Below are 18,207 nucleotides of genomic sequence, written 5' to 3' on the forward strand. Positions count from 1 at the left end.
ATTGATATAGTTATATTCCAGAGATCGACTATAAAATGTCACGAAATTTTATTATATTGGGATTTTATGAATTTGACACAACTCTTTAATTTACTTACTCTTGTGACTTTCAATGGATTGTTGTAAATTTTGAGTATATTTAGCTAATATAGTTGGCAATGTTAGTAAATTTGAAAAGTATGCGATTTACTTTAAAGGCTTTCGATGGATTGCCATGAAACTTTGAGAATATTTACTAAACATATTTATAAAGTAATTGCCAAAAATCAATATTTTAATATAAGTCACTTGGATAATGATGCAATCTTTTTATAATTGTGATTCAAGTATAATTTTGATGTAATATTGCAAATTACTGTCTTAGACCTGCATACCCTTTAGCAGTCATTGTGTGATTACAGGGTATTAGAACTATGCCCGAACTAAGAAGTGCAGCTGGAAATTGGATTCGAATTCGGTTGACATATTCGTAAACGAAATGTATGCTTCGCAAGGCAAGCAACGGTTAATAAACACACACACACACATAGAGACACACACACAAACACATACTGTGAGGCACTGAGCACATCTGATTATTGCAGTTGACTGCAATAACGCTGCGAAAATAAAACTTTTTTACGATTTTTTTTTTGTACTTTTTCATGCTTTTTGCCATTTGTTTTGATTGTTGTTGCAGCAAGAACTTCAATATGAGTAAAAGCTTTTGCCTGAGGGGATTTATTTATATTTTTTTTTAAACTTGTACTTACATTTACTCTCACGCACACACACACACACACACACAGCTTTACGGACTGTGCCTGTGTGTGTGTGTGTGGTAGTTGAGTTGTATCGAATTCATTGCCTACTTTTTGGGGCAGCAACGGATAATTGTGAATTGTGAATGGAAAAATATTGAATATGGTGCACAGAGAGAGTGTGTGTGTGTGTGTGTGTGTGTGTGTGTGTGACTTGTGCATTCATGAGTGCATGGAGAATATGCACCGGAAGAAACAATAATAATAACTTTTCAATGCACAAATTTTACATAGAGAAATAAATTATTCGTTAATTTAGCTGTAGTATTTTTATTTGTTTTTCTTCTAACAATTGAAAAAAAATGTATTATACGAGTGAGCTTGAAATTTGTCATACAAAATATAGATGTAAAAATTTGAAAGGAAAATTTTATTAAACAAAAAAATCTCCAGAAATTATATTTCATTTCATTATGGTTGACTGATTTAAATTTTCAAAAGCGCATTTCTGATTACAATTCATACACCTGCTACCCATAAGGTAGAAGGGTATTTTAACTTTGTAGATTTCTGTACAATGTTCGGCACATACTATAATATTTAAGATTGCTATCAGATAAAAATTGTAGAAGTTATTGAGGAAATACTTTTGTATGTTACAAAAAAATATAGTATATTTTTGACTTTATGGTATAATTTATATGTAGTATTTATTATATCAATATAGCACATATAACCTTTGGTATATTTAAGCTTTTTTGTGGTATATTAATTTGGTATTCTTTTAAATAAATACCGCACTGTTTTGCTTTTATTCACAAAGGGTATTGGGTATATTGCAGTCGATCACACTCAACTGTAGATTTCTTTCTGAATTTAATTACCTATAGTGTTTGTATTTCATTACAATATTATTGACATATTTAATATTTGATAGAACAACGTTATTGACATGATTTTTAAAATGCGCATTTCGTTAATTTACTTGTTATCTAAAATTGTTACTTGCAAAACAATCTTTACAATCTACCTAAATTTGTTTCCATTTATTTTTAAGGATTTATGTATATTTAGTAAACTTTTAGAGTGAGCTCTTCTTCCGTCACCTTTTAGCTGCGTGTTTCTCCGCTGATTGACATTTGGTTAGCTCGCTTTGATTTCCCATATTAAATCGACGAGCTAACTAAATAATCGCAGAGCGCGCTCTAACCTTGATTTATATACATACACACATACAGCTACTTATATGACAATGGCAAACAAATAACTTCGTTGTGTAGTAGTATGAGTGTATGTGTGTGTGTGTGTGTGTGAATGTATGTAAGTGTATTAATAGAGGTGTTTGGCATTGGTTTGGCAATTTCGTTGAGGCGCCTTTGCCGTTTCCATCACACACACTCATTCCTTCGGTCAGTCAGTCATTCCCTCATTCATTCACTCATTCACTCAATCATTTACTCATTCACTCACTCACTTACTCACTCGCTTAGCCACAACATACACATAGCTTTCACCTAGCACGCCAATGTTGATGTAGTTTACTGATAAACTTGTCAGCTACGCTTGCTCCTCGCTGCCTCATAAACTCAAACATTCACACACTCACACACTCACAGACACTCCCACACACATACAGATTAAGTCTATACCTGGTTGAGTGAGTGTTTTTGTTTGTGTTTTGCGCGCGCTGCTAAATTTATAGCGAGTTAAGGCAGTTTACAGAACGTGCAGTGAAAACTAAAATTGGCAATGAATACACTCATGAATACACTCATGAATAAGCTAATGAATACAGACTGTGTTAATGCTGTCATAATAGTAAAACGCATAACAATGAACCAGCTGCAACTGCAAATGAAATTGTGGCTATGCATACGATGAATGCATGAGTGAATAACAACAGCATTAACAACAAGTTGTTCGATTTAAAGCACATGAATAATGCGAATACACTCATGAATAACATATGAATGCACTCGAAATTGATAGTGTGAATAGTGAGTGCATGCGAGTGCTTGCCTTTAGCATAATCAAGTTAATGTGCCGACATCGCAAATACACTTGTCGACTAATTGTTTGGCGCGCACTTAAGTGCGTGTGCCCGTGAATACATTCATGAGTGTACTCACATGCGCAAATCCTCGCACTTTTAAGCAGCTTTCAAGATAAGCCCCAACCTCCTATCTTTCCTTTCCTCTCTTCCTATCCTTCGCTTCCCTTTCCTTCTCGATGCGCCGCACAAATCTAGATGAATACTCAGAGAATATCCCTGTAAGTAGGCAAAAACTTTTAACCGCAACGCGTTGTGCCACTTGCCACTTGCCGCATGCTGCGTGCGGCGTGCGGCGACGCCGCATCGTCGACTCCAGCTCAACTAACGATAAGTTTCTTTAAGCGGTGACAGTTTGCTCTAAACCTCTTAGCGGCGTTTAAATAATGCGGATACGCTCAGCCTCCTGCCTCCCCGCCTCAATCTCGCTGCCGCATTGAAAATCGATAACAAGTTTTGACAAGGGGTCGGCTGGCTGTTCAATCATCGCAGCAAGAAAGAAAAACTGTTGGCAGCTCAAGAAACAGGCAACTTGCCTAACAGAACCCAACAGCCTCCCAGATCCTACACTACAGCCTACTCAACGTTATGCTACTCAACACTATGCTCTTTAACCCCTCACTGTACAACAATATATTACGTTACTTTTTTACTCAATAATACGACACTTTCACAACCTACAGTTTTGGTTATATGCCGACCTCCTAGGTACTACATTATCATGCAGTAAGTTTAGTAGTTTAGTTTTAGTACACCCTACTCAATACTATGCTACTAAGCTCTTCTAATCTATTACTCTCTACTCTTTAACCGTAACTATTCAACAATATATTGAGCTACTATTCTACACAATAATACAATATTTTCATAGCTTACACTTTTAGTTACATGCCAACCTCCTAGGCACTACACTACCATACAGTTAGTCTACAGTTTTTTGGGGACCCAACACTATTCTATAGCGTGCTACTCTACGTATTACAATTACAATGGGACTGTGTGTTCCCTCAACATACACACGCTGCCTAACCCTGCACCCGACAACCTCCCAGACCTTACAGTAAAACTTTTTTTAATGCTATGCTATTCAACACTATTCCACTTAACCCTCGACTAATCAGCACTATGCTTGTCAACTTTAACCCACTATCTACTCAAGAACACATAATTTTCATACTCTACACTTTTAGGTACATGTTTACCTTCTATGTACTCCACTACCATATTACCCAACACTACACTACCATACACTATGGTATATTTTGAATGTAGTACTATACCGATACACCAAATCTATCCGTTAGTATATTTTTAGTATTTTTGTTGAATATCGATTTGGTATATAGTAAAATGTATACAACAAATACATCCGTTGGTATATTTTTAGTATTTTTTGCGGTATATTGATTTGGTATATTTTAAAATTAATACCTCACTGTCTTGCTAACTGCTCACTGCCTGTAGCAAAGCTCCAACTAAAAACACTTCGCAGCCAAGCAACCTCCCCATATCCCAACAACCTTCCCTACACTACCAACTGTATTCGACGACTGCCTCCCACATTAACGAACATAACTTTGTAGTGCGCCAAAAAACTATCCCAAAAATAAAGAAAAAGGACCTTTAGCAACATTGGCCCCAATGACATTGGCAAAACGCGCAGTGTGGCAAACAGATTGCGGGGAAGGAGGAGAATAGGGGGCACAGTACGCAGCGCGGTTTATGGTGCGACGTCGCCGTTGTGCCCAATTGCTTTGAGTTTCATTTTGGTTCCCTCTACTATTTTTGTGGGCCAATGTGAAAGGCGACTCAGTAAACGCGCTAAGCACGCTGCTCGCTCGCTCCTCACAAGTCGCGTGGCAGCAGGCGGCAGTCAGCAGTCAGCAACAATTTCATTGACCTCATAAATTGCGCTGGGCCAGGACTTTCGCCTCCCCCACGTTGCTCCATGAGCAACTACCCGTCGCCGCCAAAATGGCACCCACAAAGCATGCGGCCTTTTAACGGTTAGCCTCCCACTAAAAGCAAAACAACAACAGCAGCAAACGAAAAGAAACAAATGGGTGAATATTAATAGCTGCTTCAGGCAGAGTCGGAGAGTATAGGAGGGAAGGTTCGGCGAAGGTTTAGCCTAAAGGTACAACCTACAACCTTAAAACACAAAAAAAACAGAAAACACCGAAATACGGTCGACGGTCGACGGTCAGTAGGCGGAACCAGCGAAAGTCCAAGGCGAAGGCAAAGTCAGTCAGTCAGTTAGTTCGTTGTTGGACGACCTTCTTTCTTCTTTCTGGCAAATGAATAAGTTAAATGGCCAAAGCGGAAACGGCCATCACATTCTCATATGCATAAATGCACTTTACCTAAATTGGCTAATGAATTTTCAGCTAAGTACATTCTGAATTTTTCAGCTCTAACTTTTGCACCACGCTTTTGTTTGGCATTGAACCGACTCACTGACTGACTGACTGACTGAACGTCGATCGATATCATTTGACATCAAAATCGATAACAAACCGAAGAAGCTTAACTCGCAGCGAAAATAAAACTCTATATAATATATACCAAATATAGCGTTCGGTATATTTTAGTATATTTGCTGTATACCTTTTTTTTAAATATATTTTTAGAATAATACTTCACTGTTTTGCTTCGGTATATTTTTTGTATATTTGCAGTATATTTAAAAAACAATGCTGAACTTTTTTTTATTCAAATTGGTTAGCGTGTATTCCACAGTCGAGTACACTTCACTTATCACACCAAATATAACTTTCGGTATATTTTAGTATATTTATTGTATATGTTATGAATCATACTACTAGCGAGTATCTCACAGTCGAGCACACTCGACAGTGTCTTTCCTACTTGTTTATAATATAAAATATATTTAGAAAATTTGTAATACTAATTCTTTATTCATTCTCTTATATTTTCAGAATTGGATTGAACCAGTAAGTCATAAAATCTATTTATATTTCTGATTCGATATCACTTTCGTTTGCTCCACTAACCAAGTTTGATTAGCATTTAAGCCCAATAATTGATCAATTACAAGCTAAATGCCACTATAAATGCCATTTATGTAAAGTACAATGTATGTGGAGTAGTGACACCTAAGCTAAATGGTAACATTTCGATATCAGATCCTTTCATTTCCAATTGATATAAGTACCAAGAGCAACATTCTCCCCCTCTCTCTCTCTCTGTCGCTCTCTTTCTGTTCGCTTTGTCAAATTCAGGGCATTGTGTGTGGCACACTGTGCAAAAAGTCAGTGAGGAGAAGCGACACGAAGCCAAGTGGGGCAGAGGGGAGTCGGAGCAAAAAGGCAGACAGAAAGCAGAATGAAACTGTAAAGCAGCAGCAATAGCAGGAGAAGAAAAATAAGTAGCAAAGCTTTATATGAGTGTGCTCGACTGCGAGATACGCGTATAAAAAGTCATATACGTTGATGTTTTAAATAATTAAATTTTACAACATTTTTTCATACTCAATTTCCAATTCTTCAATTGATGATTTTAGTTTTTGCTCACTAAATGATTAAATAGTATTCAATTTAGTTAGACTGCGATTAAAAGCGAATTGTTTTTCACCTAAAGAATATGGACGAAAGTAATGTAAGCGATATTTACGAACCGTGGCAATTAATTCATCATGCCCGCCGAACACACAACTTTTGAAAGAGTATTTAAAATGGTTGTCGTTGCTTTTCTTTGCCCCGTTGCCTTTGATCGCCAGTTTTTGATAAGCGGCACTGGTTGCAGCCCCGTAAATCAGTCTGCGACTGTGTGTATGTGTGTGTGTGTGTGTGTAAGTGTGTGTGGGAGTCTCTTTTTCATTATGTTTTGTACATTGTAGCTGTGTTGTTGTGTTGAGTTGTCGGGTCTGCCTGGCAATTTAGGCCAAACTTGCGGGCAGGTGCTCAGGCGTTGCTGTTGCTCTTTGTCTGCCAGCAGCAAAAGCAAAAGCAATGGCAAAGGCAAAAGTAAAAGACACAAAACGATGATGCTAACTGTAACTGACTGGGCATTTTGTTCATTCTCTCTCTCTCTCTCTCTCACACTCTTATTCTCTCGGTCGTTCGCACTCTCTTCGTCTTCGTCTTTGGCTTGCCATTCATTCTCTTGCTTGGCTGATAGTTACGTTAAATGCGATTACATTTTTTACTGCATACTTTCAGGCGGTCACATTTTAGAGTGACAGAGCGAGAGAGAGTGAGAGAGAGAGAGAGAGTGGGAAAGAGCGAGCGAGGAGTGTAGTAAGAAATTAGCATGCAATAACAAAAAAGGCAAACAGTACGAACGAAGCTAGCCCCATGACTAATACTCTCTCCTCCACCGCATTGAGGTTGACCCCGCCGGGTTCCCCTTCCCCTTCGCCTTCCCTCCCCCACCCCATACCATGTCCATGTCTTTTGGGGGTAGTTGAAACCGACAGTTATGGCTGTAATAGTGCAATAGCGTGTAGACGAATGCCAGCTTGTAGGTGTTAAGTAATGCCAGAAGTGAGAGCGAGAGAGATAGAGAGAGAGAGTCACACTCACTCACACTTGTAGTCGCACATTAGGGTTATTCAGTGCATTTGCTCGTTTGAGCCTCATTTGCTAATAGTAGTTGAAGCAGTAGTAAGTAGAAGTGGAAGTGGCGAAGCTCCTCAGTCATCTCATATATACATAGATAGGAAAACTGTTGACAATGACAACATCATTGGCTGCTTGGCAAAAATAAGCTCTAAAATTTGCACAAGCTAAACAAGAGACAAACTCTGCTCTGCTCTGCTCTGATGTCATTGCATGTCTCGTAAACTTTCTTTCGTCTATTTTCATTTTATTGTTCCCAGCATAAGAAAGTTTTTATCTGCGCTGTGGCGAAGACATTGAAAAGCGGTTAACAATATACATAAATGGAACAGTTTTGCTTGCTTAAATTGTCAGTTGTGTGGCTCAAAGTAACTGAGTCATTAGACAAGTACTTTGGGGTTTTCATAACTTGGTCAACTTGGTATCCATTTAGTAGTGTTTCATCATCATGAATATTGCAGACAATTACAAATGTATAATTACGTTAAAAGGTTCAACGGAAGTGTGCTAAATGGAAAGCCAATTAATTACAAAATTTTAGTTTAGATTTCGTAATTTTGTATTTTATTATTTAAATAGCGGCAATAAATTATATATAGACTATTTAATAACCAATAAATATAATTAACACGCATCATTTAGAATGAAAGTGAGAGAAAGCTTCAACTTGTAACTTATGATAATCTTTTTTTTTAATTTGATATACAAGATTGGTAACTTCTTAAACTTTGACAAAAATAAAAATTGTTTGAAATGTAAAAAAGTGAGATAAATCTACAAATATTATAATTTCCATAGTTTCAAAAGTGTACTTATTTATTTTAAGCTCAGTTCTCGATATTGAAATGAAATGCAACAGTTGTATTTCTACTTTGAATCATTGAAAAGCTTCTAACTACATTTACGTATAGCATACTTTTTGGGGGCACATTTGATAATGTTGCTGAGGGCAATTAGTTGAGTTGAGCACATATTAAAAAAAAAAATAAACACACACACACACTCGCATTATTGATGTCACAGGACGGTAAAGGGTGCCTAGTAACAGTGCTTGCAGCTAGTTTACTTACATAATAACATACACATGCTACAAACTATGCCAATAAACAACAGCAAACGAACAAACAAAATATTCATCATAAATCAGCAGCCATTTATTACACACACACACACACACACAGACACACTCATATACATACCAACATAGCTGACTGTGTTGTTGCATACTTCTTCGGGCAATGGCACTTGTCGACAAAAAAAAAAACACAGCAACAAACACCCGAAAAAAAAGAAACGAAATAAAATGACAGCAACACAAACAAATTGTTTGAATTGGCGCGCAGCAGAAACGAACGAAAATCAACAGCAACAACAAGAACAAAGAGTAGAATGAGGATGCCGTAGAAAACAGCAACTAGATCGCAATGTGAGTTCGTCTCGTTTTGTTTCGTTTCGGTTTTGTTTCGCTTTCGACTCGACTCGTCTCGGTTTGCGTTTCGGAAATCGCAATTCGTATTTACCGTTAACCGTTCTCGGCGCCTGCCAAACGCCAACTGAACTTATCACTCAAGCGACGCACGACGCGCAGCAGTCTGAACAGCGCTGCCGGCGTCAAAGCTGCGCCAAAACTATTGTGTAAGTGTTTCACTGTGTGTGTGTGTGTGTGTGTGTGTGTGTGTGTGTGTATGCTTCGTGTCTGTGTGAGCACAACAACAGATACACACACGCAAGAGGCGAACAGCTATTGTTGTTGTTGACTGCACATTTTGCTCGTTTCCTTTCGACTCGATTGTGTTCGTCTTCCGCCGTTGTTGTTTTTGGCTTCTAAACTGAAACTGAAAGACGAAGTCAGCAGCTGCATAATATTTTTAATGACGTCGCTTCATTCAATTCTTGTGGTAAATGCAAAAATTGATCAATTTGTGTGTGCACAGGGTGTGTACACTGCACAGGGTGAGTGTGCACAGGGTGTTTGTTGACCCAATGCACTGCCCAAATTATATTACATGCACACCACGCCTTTGCTACGCCTTAATTGTGTTATGCACTTCGCCTGTCAAAATATTTGTCCACACAGTGAGGTTAACTGGAATCCCTTTGGTATTTTCATCTCATAAACTTTGCGCTATAATTCGTTTGGCAGTCTAATTGAATCTGTGCAGCATATTTTGCTGTTTCACGCATAAGCTTATCAGCATTGCCATTGCCTAGGCAACACCTTTGTTCATGCCCTGTAATCACAGCACTGCACTCACAATGCACACAGGTGTGTTCGTGCCTATGTGTGTCTGTGCAGGTGTGTCCAAGCAGCAGCAATAACAATAGAGGTCAGACTGTCTCCTTCGATCATAAAGCTCTTCTTATTGCCATCATAGACAGTCGTTGTTTCCCTTGGCATACCCTGTAAAGTTTTTGTTTTGTTATTATAAAAAAGTATATTCAATTTTTTTTATTTACAATCTATTTATCTAAAGATAATAAGTAAATTTTATGAGAGTATATTTAATGATTTTTTTTTCGTTTTAAATGTTTATTTGTTTGTTGATCATATGAAAAGTAAAAAATTACACTCCCTATTGAAATTTTGTAAAATATATGTACATAACTTGGAAACAATATGCCCGCTGACTGCACTGCAGTGCAGGGTATAAATGAAGCATTATCTAGCGCAGCTTTCGGGGCCAGCAGCACACGCAAATCTCGCTGTCCACATAGTCCACAGTCCACTCGACTCCAATCCAATCCAGTCCAATGCTTTGGCTGGACGCTCGGCTGCCCCATTTTGAATGCGACGCATGTGTGAGTCTAAGTATGTGTGTGTGTGTGTGTGAATGCAATTGTATGTATGCGTGTGTGTGTGCTAGCCACCAAAAAACCAAGCAGAGTTGCCACATAATTCGATTACCATGCAATTGCATGCAGTGCACGTCTCGCATAGGATAAAAGAATAAGCCTCCTCCTCCTCCTTCTCCTCCTCCTCCTCAGCACAACATTAAGCAAAAGCAAGGCGTGCGAGTGGGAGGGGTATATTTGGCAGAGGGGCTTGTCTATTGTTGTTTCGGATTTGACTGAGAATGGCACGCACCACTGATGGATAACTGCTTGGCTGGCTGCAGTGTTAAACGGTGTTAAGCGACACACGCACACACACACACACACACACACGCTGCACGTCCCTTGTTTGCATACATAGCGAGGGAGCGAGATGGATATACATACATACATATGTATATAAGTATATACAATGCATACGAATAACACGCATAGGCAAGCAGAAAAGTATCGTTTATTGGAGCTGATGGATAGATATGAGAGACGACTGCGTTTTAAAGAGCTGCACTTTAATACATATGTCGCACACACACACACACACCCAGACACACACACCATCTCTCTTTCTTGCTCTGCTTTGCTATTGACGCCCTTTGAAGAAGAGTGCTGGACATGTCGATATGCGCATTATGCTTTCAAGTGCTCTGCTGCTGCTCCACTTATACACACAAGCACACTCACACACACACACATACATACATACGCAGTCGAATACATATACCTGAAACGTTAAATGTGTGTCAGTTAGCAATGCGACACCGATGCACTGCACAAAAAGTTGACAGCGAGTAAGATTGCTGCTGTCAGACGATAAATCATCAATTTCATTGCAGACATTCCCATTTGTATAATTAGCACATAACTCCAATCCCAATTCATTCTCCCTTAATTTATATTGTTTATATTGTATTGTACCAAAGAAAACCATTAAGCGAGGCATCACAAATATATAGTGTATAGAGAATATGCATTTTTAAATATATTCATTTCAAATTGAATTTCTATATTTTTGCAAAAAGCCAAATGAAAAAAGTTTAAGAAAATTTCAAGCATTTCTAATTTAAATTTTCATTAAAAAATAAAAATTTTATTTGTTTTAAATTTATTTATTGTCAAGTAACATTCCCTTCACTAAATTTCAGTATTTAAAAAATTGCTCTTAGATAGGCAATTGTTTTGCTTTTAACAAAAAATCCACAAGTCCTATTTAGTTAGAGTATTTGATATATAAAAAAGTTTAAGAACTTTTCCGGCGTTTCGCATTTTAATTTTAATTTCAAAATAAAAACCCCATTTAAATACTTTACTCAATTTCAGTATTTACTAAACGACTCTTAGATAAGCAACATTTTAACAAAAAATCCATGTTTAAATTCAAGAAATATATTCCTATTTAGTTTTGCATCAACCCATCTAAATATGGTATCAAGGAATAAAATACAGCTGTTTCAAATTGTTATTGTTAGCACAGTTTGAGTGGCACTGTAGAGCAACAGTTTGCAAACTGCAATTTACAGTTGGCGAGTCGTGTTGGCAATTCAATTTGCATTCGCATTCGAAATGAAAAACCAATATTTACATTAACCAAGCCCGTCTGGGGGAATTGCCCAGCAGTAGCAGCAGGGCATATATATATATATATAAAAGTATATATACAGGAAAAATATAAGTACAAAGTATAAACTAAGGCTAAAAGGGGGGTGGGGCTAAAGTTAAAGCGTGTAAACTAATCAATCTCCAGCGTCTTGAGGCTCTGCGTCGGCTTCTTTTTGTCATTGCACTTGTTGAGTCGCCAATTGCCTGCATCCATCAGATATTCTCTGTACAAATGAGAGAGTCAGACAGAGAGAGAGAGAGAGAGAGAGAGAGAGAGGGAGTAAAGTCACTTTACTTGCCACAAGTTTGATTCACTTACCGATGCTGTTGCAGCAACTGCATCCAGTGTTGCTTCAGATCCGACATTTTACCCGCATTGCCACCGTATTCCTCGGGCATCATGGCCCGTGGAAAATGGTCGTACGGCGTATCCGCATTGGGCAAATGGAAGTGTATCAGCTTAAAGACCTCGCTCTTGATGAACGGCTTCACCACAGTCAACACTTTGTCCAGATACGACGGACAATTGATCACATGAATCTCCTTCAAGCGCACCGGATGCGCCTCCTGCACAAATTTCATGTACACACGCAGCGCACTTAACGCCGTCTTCGTCAGATGCCGCAAAGTGTAGCCGGCCATATCGAAAATCGGTATCTCACCGTCCGACAGACGTCCCTCAGTCTCTGTGGCAAAGCGACAGTCCGCCACCATGAAGAACACCTTAATGCTGGCCGTAAAGTTGAACTGCAAAACAATAAATCCACAATTTTACTTTGTTGTTACTTTTCTCATCCTCGAAAAAACACCTTTAATGTGCAGCTAGATTTCCCGCAAAGGAAATTCAATTGATTTATTTGCAATAGGAAATAACCAATTTTATTTGCATCTTGATGTTAACTTTTAGGTGTCAATTTTTAATATGCATTTAATGCATACACTTTGTTGATAGATTTTAATACCCGAGAAGGGTATTATAACTTTGTGCCGGCAGGAAATGTATGTAACAGGTAGAACGAGGCATCTCCGACCCTATAAAGTATATATATTCTTGACCAGCACCAACAGCCGAGACGATCTAGCCATGTCCGTCTGTGTGTCTGTCCGTCTGTCCGTCCGTCCGTGTGAAACACTGGATCTCAGGGACTATAAGAGATAGAGCTATAATTTTTTTTTTCGACAGCATTTGTTATGTTTGCACGCAGATTAAGTTTGTTTCAAATTTTTGCCACGCCCACTTCCGCCTCCGCAAATCAAAAAAAAAAATGAATAACAAGCGTAATTTTAAAGCTACAGCTGCGAATTTTGGTATATACAATAATTACTATAGTAGTTATGATTCCTGGTTGTCTGCGATTAGATAAAAATAGTCGAAGTAATTAAAGAAATACTTTTGTATGGGCAAAAACGCCTACTTACTAGGGTCTTAGTTGCTTTGGCTGACAATCTGGTATATTGTGCCGTCTATGGTATATTTTGAATACGGTACTATGTCGATATACCAAATATACCATTTGGTATATTTTTAGTATTTTTGCACTATATTCGGTATATTTTGAGAAAAATACCGCAAAACATATTGATTTTATTCAAAATGGGTAGCGAGTATCTCACAGTCGAGTACACTCGACTGTAGGTTTCTTACTTGTTATATGTTAAAGATAACTTAGCGAACTTTATTCTAAAGTTTATGTACAGCACATTTTGTTATTGAATTAGAATTTACGAATACCAAAACACAAATACATTTGCATTTATTTGCTAGATATTTTTGTTTAATTTACAGTTTAAAGTTAACATTTGCATTTCCTTGCTAGTTTAACTTTAGCTTTTAGAAAAATTATATTCAATTCGTAGCCAAATTTTATGTAATGTGAATTCAATTGCTGCTAGAATTTAGTTTGTTTTTATGTTTACACTTAATAAACGTGACGAATAGTTCAAACGAACAGCATTTTAGGGCTGCCAATTAGCCAATGCAGTGCTGCCAACTTGCGCACTAAAATAGAATTTAAATCTGATTTGCAATGTGTAGTTTAAAGTTAGCATACACTTAGATTACATTATAACATAATTAAGAATCGCACAATATATTTGGTGCTGCTAACTTGTTAATGAGGTGCTGCCAATTTGTATCCCAATTTTATTTAATGGGAATTCAATTGTTGACAGAATTTAATTGTTTTTTTTTTTTGTTTATTTAGAGTTTAAGGTAACATTTGCATTTCCTTCCTTTTAGAAAAATTATATTCAATTTGTAGCCGAATTTTTTAATTAATGTGAGTTTAATTGCTGCTAAAATTTAGTTGGTTTGCTTATGTTAATTTGTTGTTCAAAGTTTACACGTAATAAACGTAACGAATAGCTAAATTAAGCTGCGTTTTAGTGCTGCCAATTAGCTAGTGCGGTGCTGCCAACTTGTGCAATGAAATTGCATTCAAATTTGTTTATAATTTGTAGTTGAAAGCTAACATACACTTAGATCACATAATAATATGATTAACAAGTCGTACAACATTTTTGGTGCTGCCAATTTGTTAATGCGGTGCTGCCAATTTGTGCATTTGAATTGCACTTAAATTGTAGTTTGTTGTCTGTTTGGCAAATTGTTGTCGTTAGCAAACGATAAAACAAAAATGCGAAAAATTACTGCACATTGAGTTGAAGCTTTGTTTTGTATTTCTTTGTCTTACCTTGTCGGCATCGTAGTCGATGAGACGATAAAATAACAGCTTGTTGTTCTCCGGCGTCAGGCCGGGCAGCGGCACCAGATCACTGCAAATGCAAAAGCCAAAGACAAGCGATTTAATTATATATGCTATGTCGAAAACCGGTTGGAGACGACAAACTAAACCGAATCGAATCGAACTGAACTGTAAAATGGGCGTGCAACTTTGTGCCCAATGCCACTTACGCGACTTGCAACAACTGCTGCGAGCTGGCATCCATGGGATCGCGATCAATGAAGATGTGGGCATGCTTGTTGCGCTGCGCATAGTTCAGCTCCAACAGACGCTGTGCGGCAGCCAAATCGCCGCGCGTCGTGTGCACAAAACGACGCAACAATGTGGACGCTAATGCCACAGTAGAAGTTGTTGCAACAACATCAGCAGCAAGTGCAGCAGCAGCAGGAGGAGGAGGAAAAACACAGCAGAAAGGAGTAATTTTAGTATTGTGGTTAATGTGGGCAAAACATTAAGCCAGTTGCAGTTGCAGTTGCAGTTGTTGTGCAACTTGTGCAACAACCTGACCATGCTTAGAGCTCTATTATGATGACTATGTAGTACTTTTATCCAACATCAGACACAGAGAGAAAAGATCTATGTCAAAGAAAAGCATGCAAATCGCAAGAACGAAATTCTTAATTCCAAAATCATTCGAAATATTGATTTTTAGTTTGATTTCACATAATATGAATTTGAAATTATGCAACTGCAAAGAGAAGTTGTGAAGAAAGTCAAAGAAGAAAGTCAAAGAAGTGAAATCACATTTTGCATGTGAATAAAAACTGATATTTAATGCTTTTAAAGGACTGAATATTAAATTAAATTCTTTAAATTTTATAATATTAAAAAGAAATCTAATATTCAGGATACATTTTTTAATTTCTTTTAAAATACATTTTATCTTCAATATAAATTTTTCTATTTATATTATAAGAAAAATTAAATCTTATTTTCAAGTATAATTTTTCAATTTCTATTCAAAGAAATCTTACCTTAAATATATATTTTTCAATTTCTATTTTAAAAAAAAAGAAATCTTATCTTCAATATATATTTTTCAATTTATATTATAATAAAAAGTAATAATTGATCCAATTTGAATTCCTTTATAATTGTTATGAAATAACTTATTTTCAATTCTTATTGTTAGCAAAATATTTTATCCCAGTTTCTTCAAGAAATGCGTTTTTCCATTTTAAATTTATGTTGACTTCATGTTTATTTATCATTTATGTTTAGACTTTGAACTTTGAATTTTATGTTATTTACTTATTAATTTTTGTTTATTTTATTTTCTTTATTATTTTATGAGCTAAATTTTGTCTCGAAGTTGTGTTTATAATAGTATTTTTCAATTTTAATCGTGTAGATCCTAAGCACTGCTATTTCAAAGTTCACATATGTAGATAGCTATATGTATTTGATTTGTATTTACTATTAATAAAAGTTTAGTTCTTATCTTTTTAAAAATAAAGTATTATTTTATTCTTGATTTCAGAATTTCATCCTTCTTGTCCACTCGCATACATTTTCATTTATTGCTAGTAATTTTTCTCTCTGTGTGCGAATATTTCAACTGTCGAGTCACATTCACATTCACATGCACACTCAACTCACTTGCCAACAACTTGTACTTTGTCTCTAACCACAGTTGCGTCAACAAATCCCAGCTAATCAAATTATTTTCCTTCATGTCTCTATTATTATGATAATAAGCCACGAAACCAAGTAGTTAAATAAATTACAAAATCTCCGCTCGTGTCTCTGACAAAGTTCCATTCTGTTTTCTGTTTTTAGTAATTTGCCAAACACAACCTTTTGTCTAGAGTTCAAAACTTTACTAAATTGTTAGACAACAATTCGTTGTTGATATTATCGCATTGATCTTAGAACTCAACAATTTGATACGACAATTAAAAAAAGCAAAAAAATAATAGTTTCTAATTGTTTACTTTTCGAAAATAAAACATTACACTACTATTAGTAAGATGAGACAAACTGCGGCAAGAGTTGTTCATGCAAATTTTGTACAACATTTTTGTTTATCGCCGTATGCAAATGTGGTCTATACAAATGTATAATCATGGTCCAATTCGCAACAAGGTCTTTTCGGCATTTCATTTCATTAAACAAAATAAATTTGCGAACTTTAAAATTTCAAATAGGAGTTTAACAAAAAAAGATATATTTAGAGCGTGTCTATCAATTATTTTTGATATGCTTACTAAATGTTAATAGATATGCATTTTTTCCTCATATTTTTATAAACTCATTTCACTTAACTCTATCAGGTGTTAATTTAAATATTGCTTCAGATCTTTTAGGCTTTTCTTTGTTTTATTTATAGAGTACAGTTTATTCAACTTAAAAACGTTTTAAGACTCTACTAATTATCTCAATTAGGATGCTCTATATAATTAAAAGCTTTCTTTACGAGTTACATTTTGTTTTCTTCCAGTAGCGATAAGATTTGCATTTGATTTGAATTTGTAGAAATATGTATAATTTCTGAGTTGTCAAGTTTGTTTACAATACGATTTGAGCTAATAGAAGTTCTACTTAATCTTTTGACGCCCTTTGGGATTCAAGAAATTAATCTAGAAACTAATGTAAGTTTTATTTTTTGGAGTTTGAATAGCAACCAACTTGTTACCTGGCTGCCCTGTAGTAAACCTTTCTGAACTTTTATTACAAAATTCTGGGAATACTTCACTATAATGGTGTAAGACAAGAATTTCTTTAGATACTACAGAATTTTTGGAGATATAAAGATTTAGCTCTCTACGAATAACTTCCTAGTTAAACTCTTAATATAATAATTTCTGAATATAATATTTATAAATATTATCTGACTATCGCAATCTAAAACTCGGAAATAAACTTCAACTTAATGTAAATTAAGTTAGCAGCTCATTTTTCATATTTCTTTTTCCGTGTCTTTTAATTAGACCCTTTTGAGGAAGTCCCAGTGCCCCACTGCCTCAAGTCACACATTCCCCCGTCCCCCGCCCCTCACACAGACATACACAGCCCTTGTGTGGTACATACAAATATTGTGGGGCAGCTGCGGCTGCGCTTTGATCAACTTTTCAAACTCGATCAGGCGTTGGGCCATCAGCAGCTGATGTTCATCATCATCCTTTTTGCTGTGCACCATGCTGCTGCTGCTTCTTTTCTTTCTTCACACAAAACTCAAAACAACAAAAACAATATAACAATAACAATAACAGAACAAAAACAAACACAGAAAATAAATGCGAAGAGAGCGAGACAATGTAAAAAGCGCGTCTGTACGACGCTAATTCGCGACTGCAACTGATTTGTGTGTGTGAAGTTTCTTTAGACGCAGCCGCTGCTGCTGCCGTCGCCGTCGTCGTTGTTGATGTTGCTGTTGCTTTTCGCTGTTCGCTGCTCGCAAAAATGAACTTGAGTCCCCTTCTCTGCCCCCATACGCAAGCCGTGCTTGCAGCTGAGAGTTTTTGACTTAAGGCATTGCACTCGCTATGCGAACTTAAGCTCAGGCCCAGCTGTCTTGTTGTCTCCCTCTTGCCTGCTCCTTTCGCCTGCGCCTCCTGCGCTCTTCGGCACACGCTATCTCGCTCACGCTCAGCTCAATGGGCTGCGGCAGACGGCTTGGCTTTATACTTGCAAGTACTTATGTATGTATGCTGCGCTTGTCGCAC

At 36.8% G+C, this 18,207-nt stretch overlaps 1 protein-coding gene across 1 annotated transcript; it reads right to left on the bottom strand.

Moving 5' to 3' along the window:
- Positions 1-11,776: 11,776 nt before the first annotated feature.
- LOC133847455 (alpha-tocopherol transfer protein) lies at positions 11,777-17,843 on the bottom strand. The gene is made up of 5 exons (XM_062282508.1): positions 17,573-17,843; positions 14,713-14,872; positions 14,492-14,573; positions 12,118-12,545; positions 11,777-12,022 (listed from the first exon to the last, which is right to left on the bottom strand). The coding sequence occupies exons 1-5, from the start codon at positions 17,679-17,681 to the stop codon at positions 11,929-11,931; spliced, it is 873 nt and encodes a 290-aa protein (XP_062138492.1). The 5' UTR covers positions 17,682-17,843; the 3' UTR covers positions 11,777-11,928.
- Positions 17,844-18,207: the final 364 nt, after the last annotated feature.

This window comes from Drosophila sulfurigaster, chromosome X, assembly GCF_023558435.1.
Source record: "Drosophila sulfurigaster albostrigata strain 15112-1811.04 chromosome X, ASM2355843v2, whole genome shotgun sequence".
Lineage (NCBI taxonomy): Eukaryota > Metazoa > Arthropoda > Insecta > Diptera > Drosophilidae > Drosophila > Drosophila sulfurigaster.

Excerpts from the sequence above, each read along its gene's own strand:
- LOC133847455 (XM_062282508.1), bottom strand. The coding sequence starts at position 17,681 with ATGGTGCACAGCAAAAAGGATGATGATGAACATCAGCTGCTGATGGCC. Across the intron at positions 14,873-17,572 it reads GCAGCTGCCCCACAATATTT|CGTCCACATTGTTGCGTCGT; the intron begins GTATGTACCACA and ends CTGTGGCATTAG. Across the intron at positions 12,546-14,491 it reads TCGACTACGATGCCGACAAG|TTCAACTTTACGGCCAGCAT; the intron begins GTAAGACAAAGA and ends ATTGTTTTGCAG.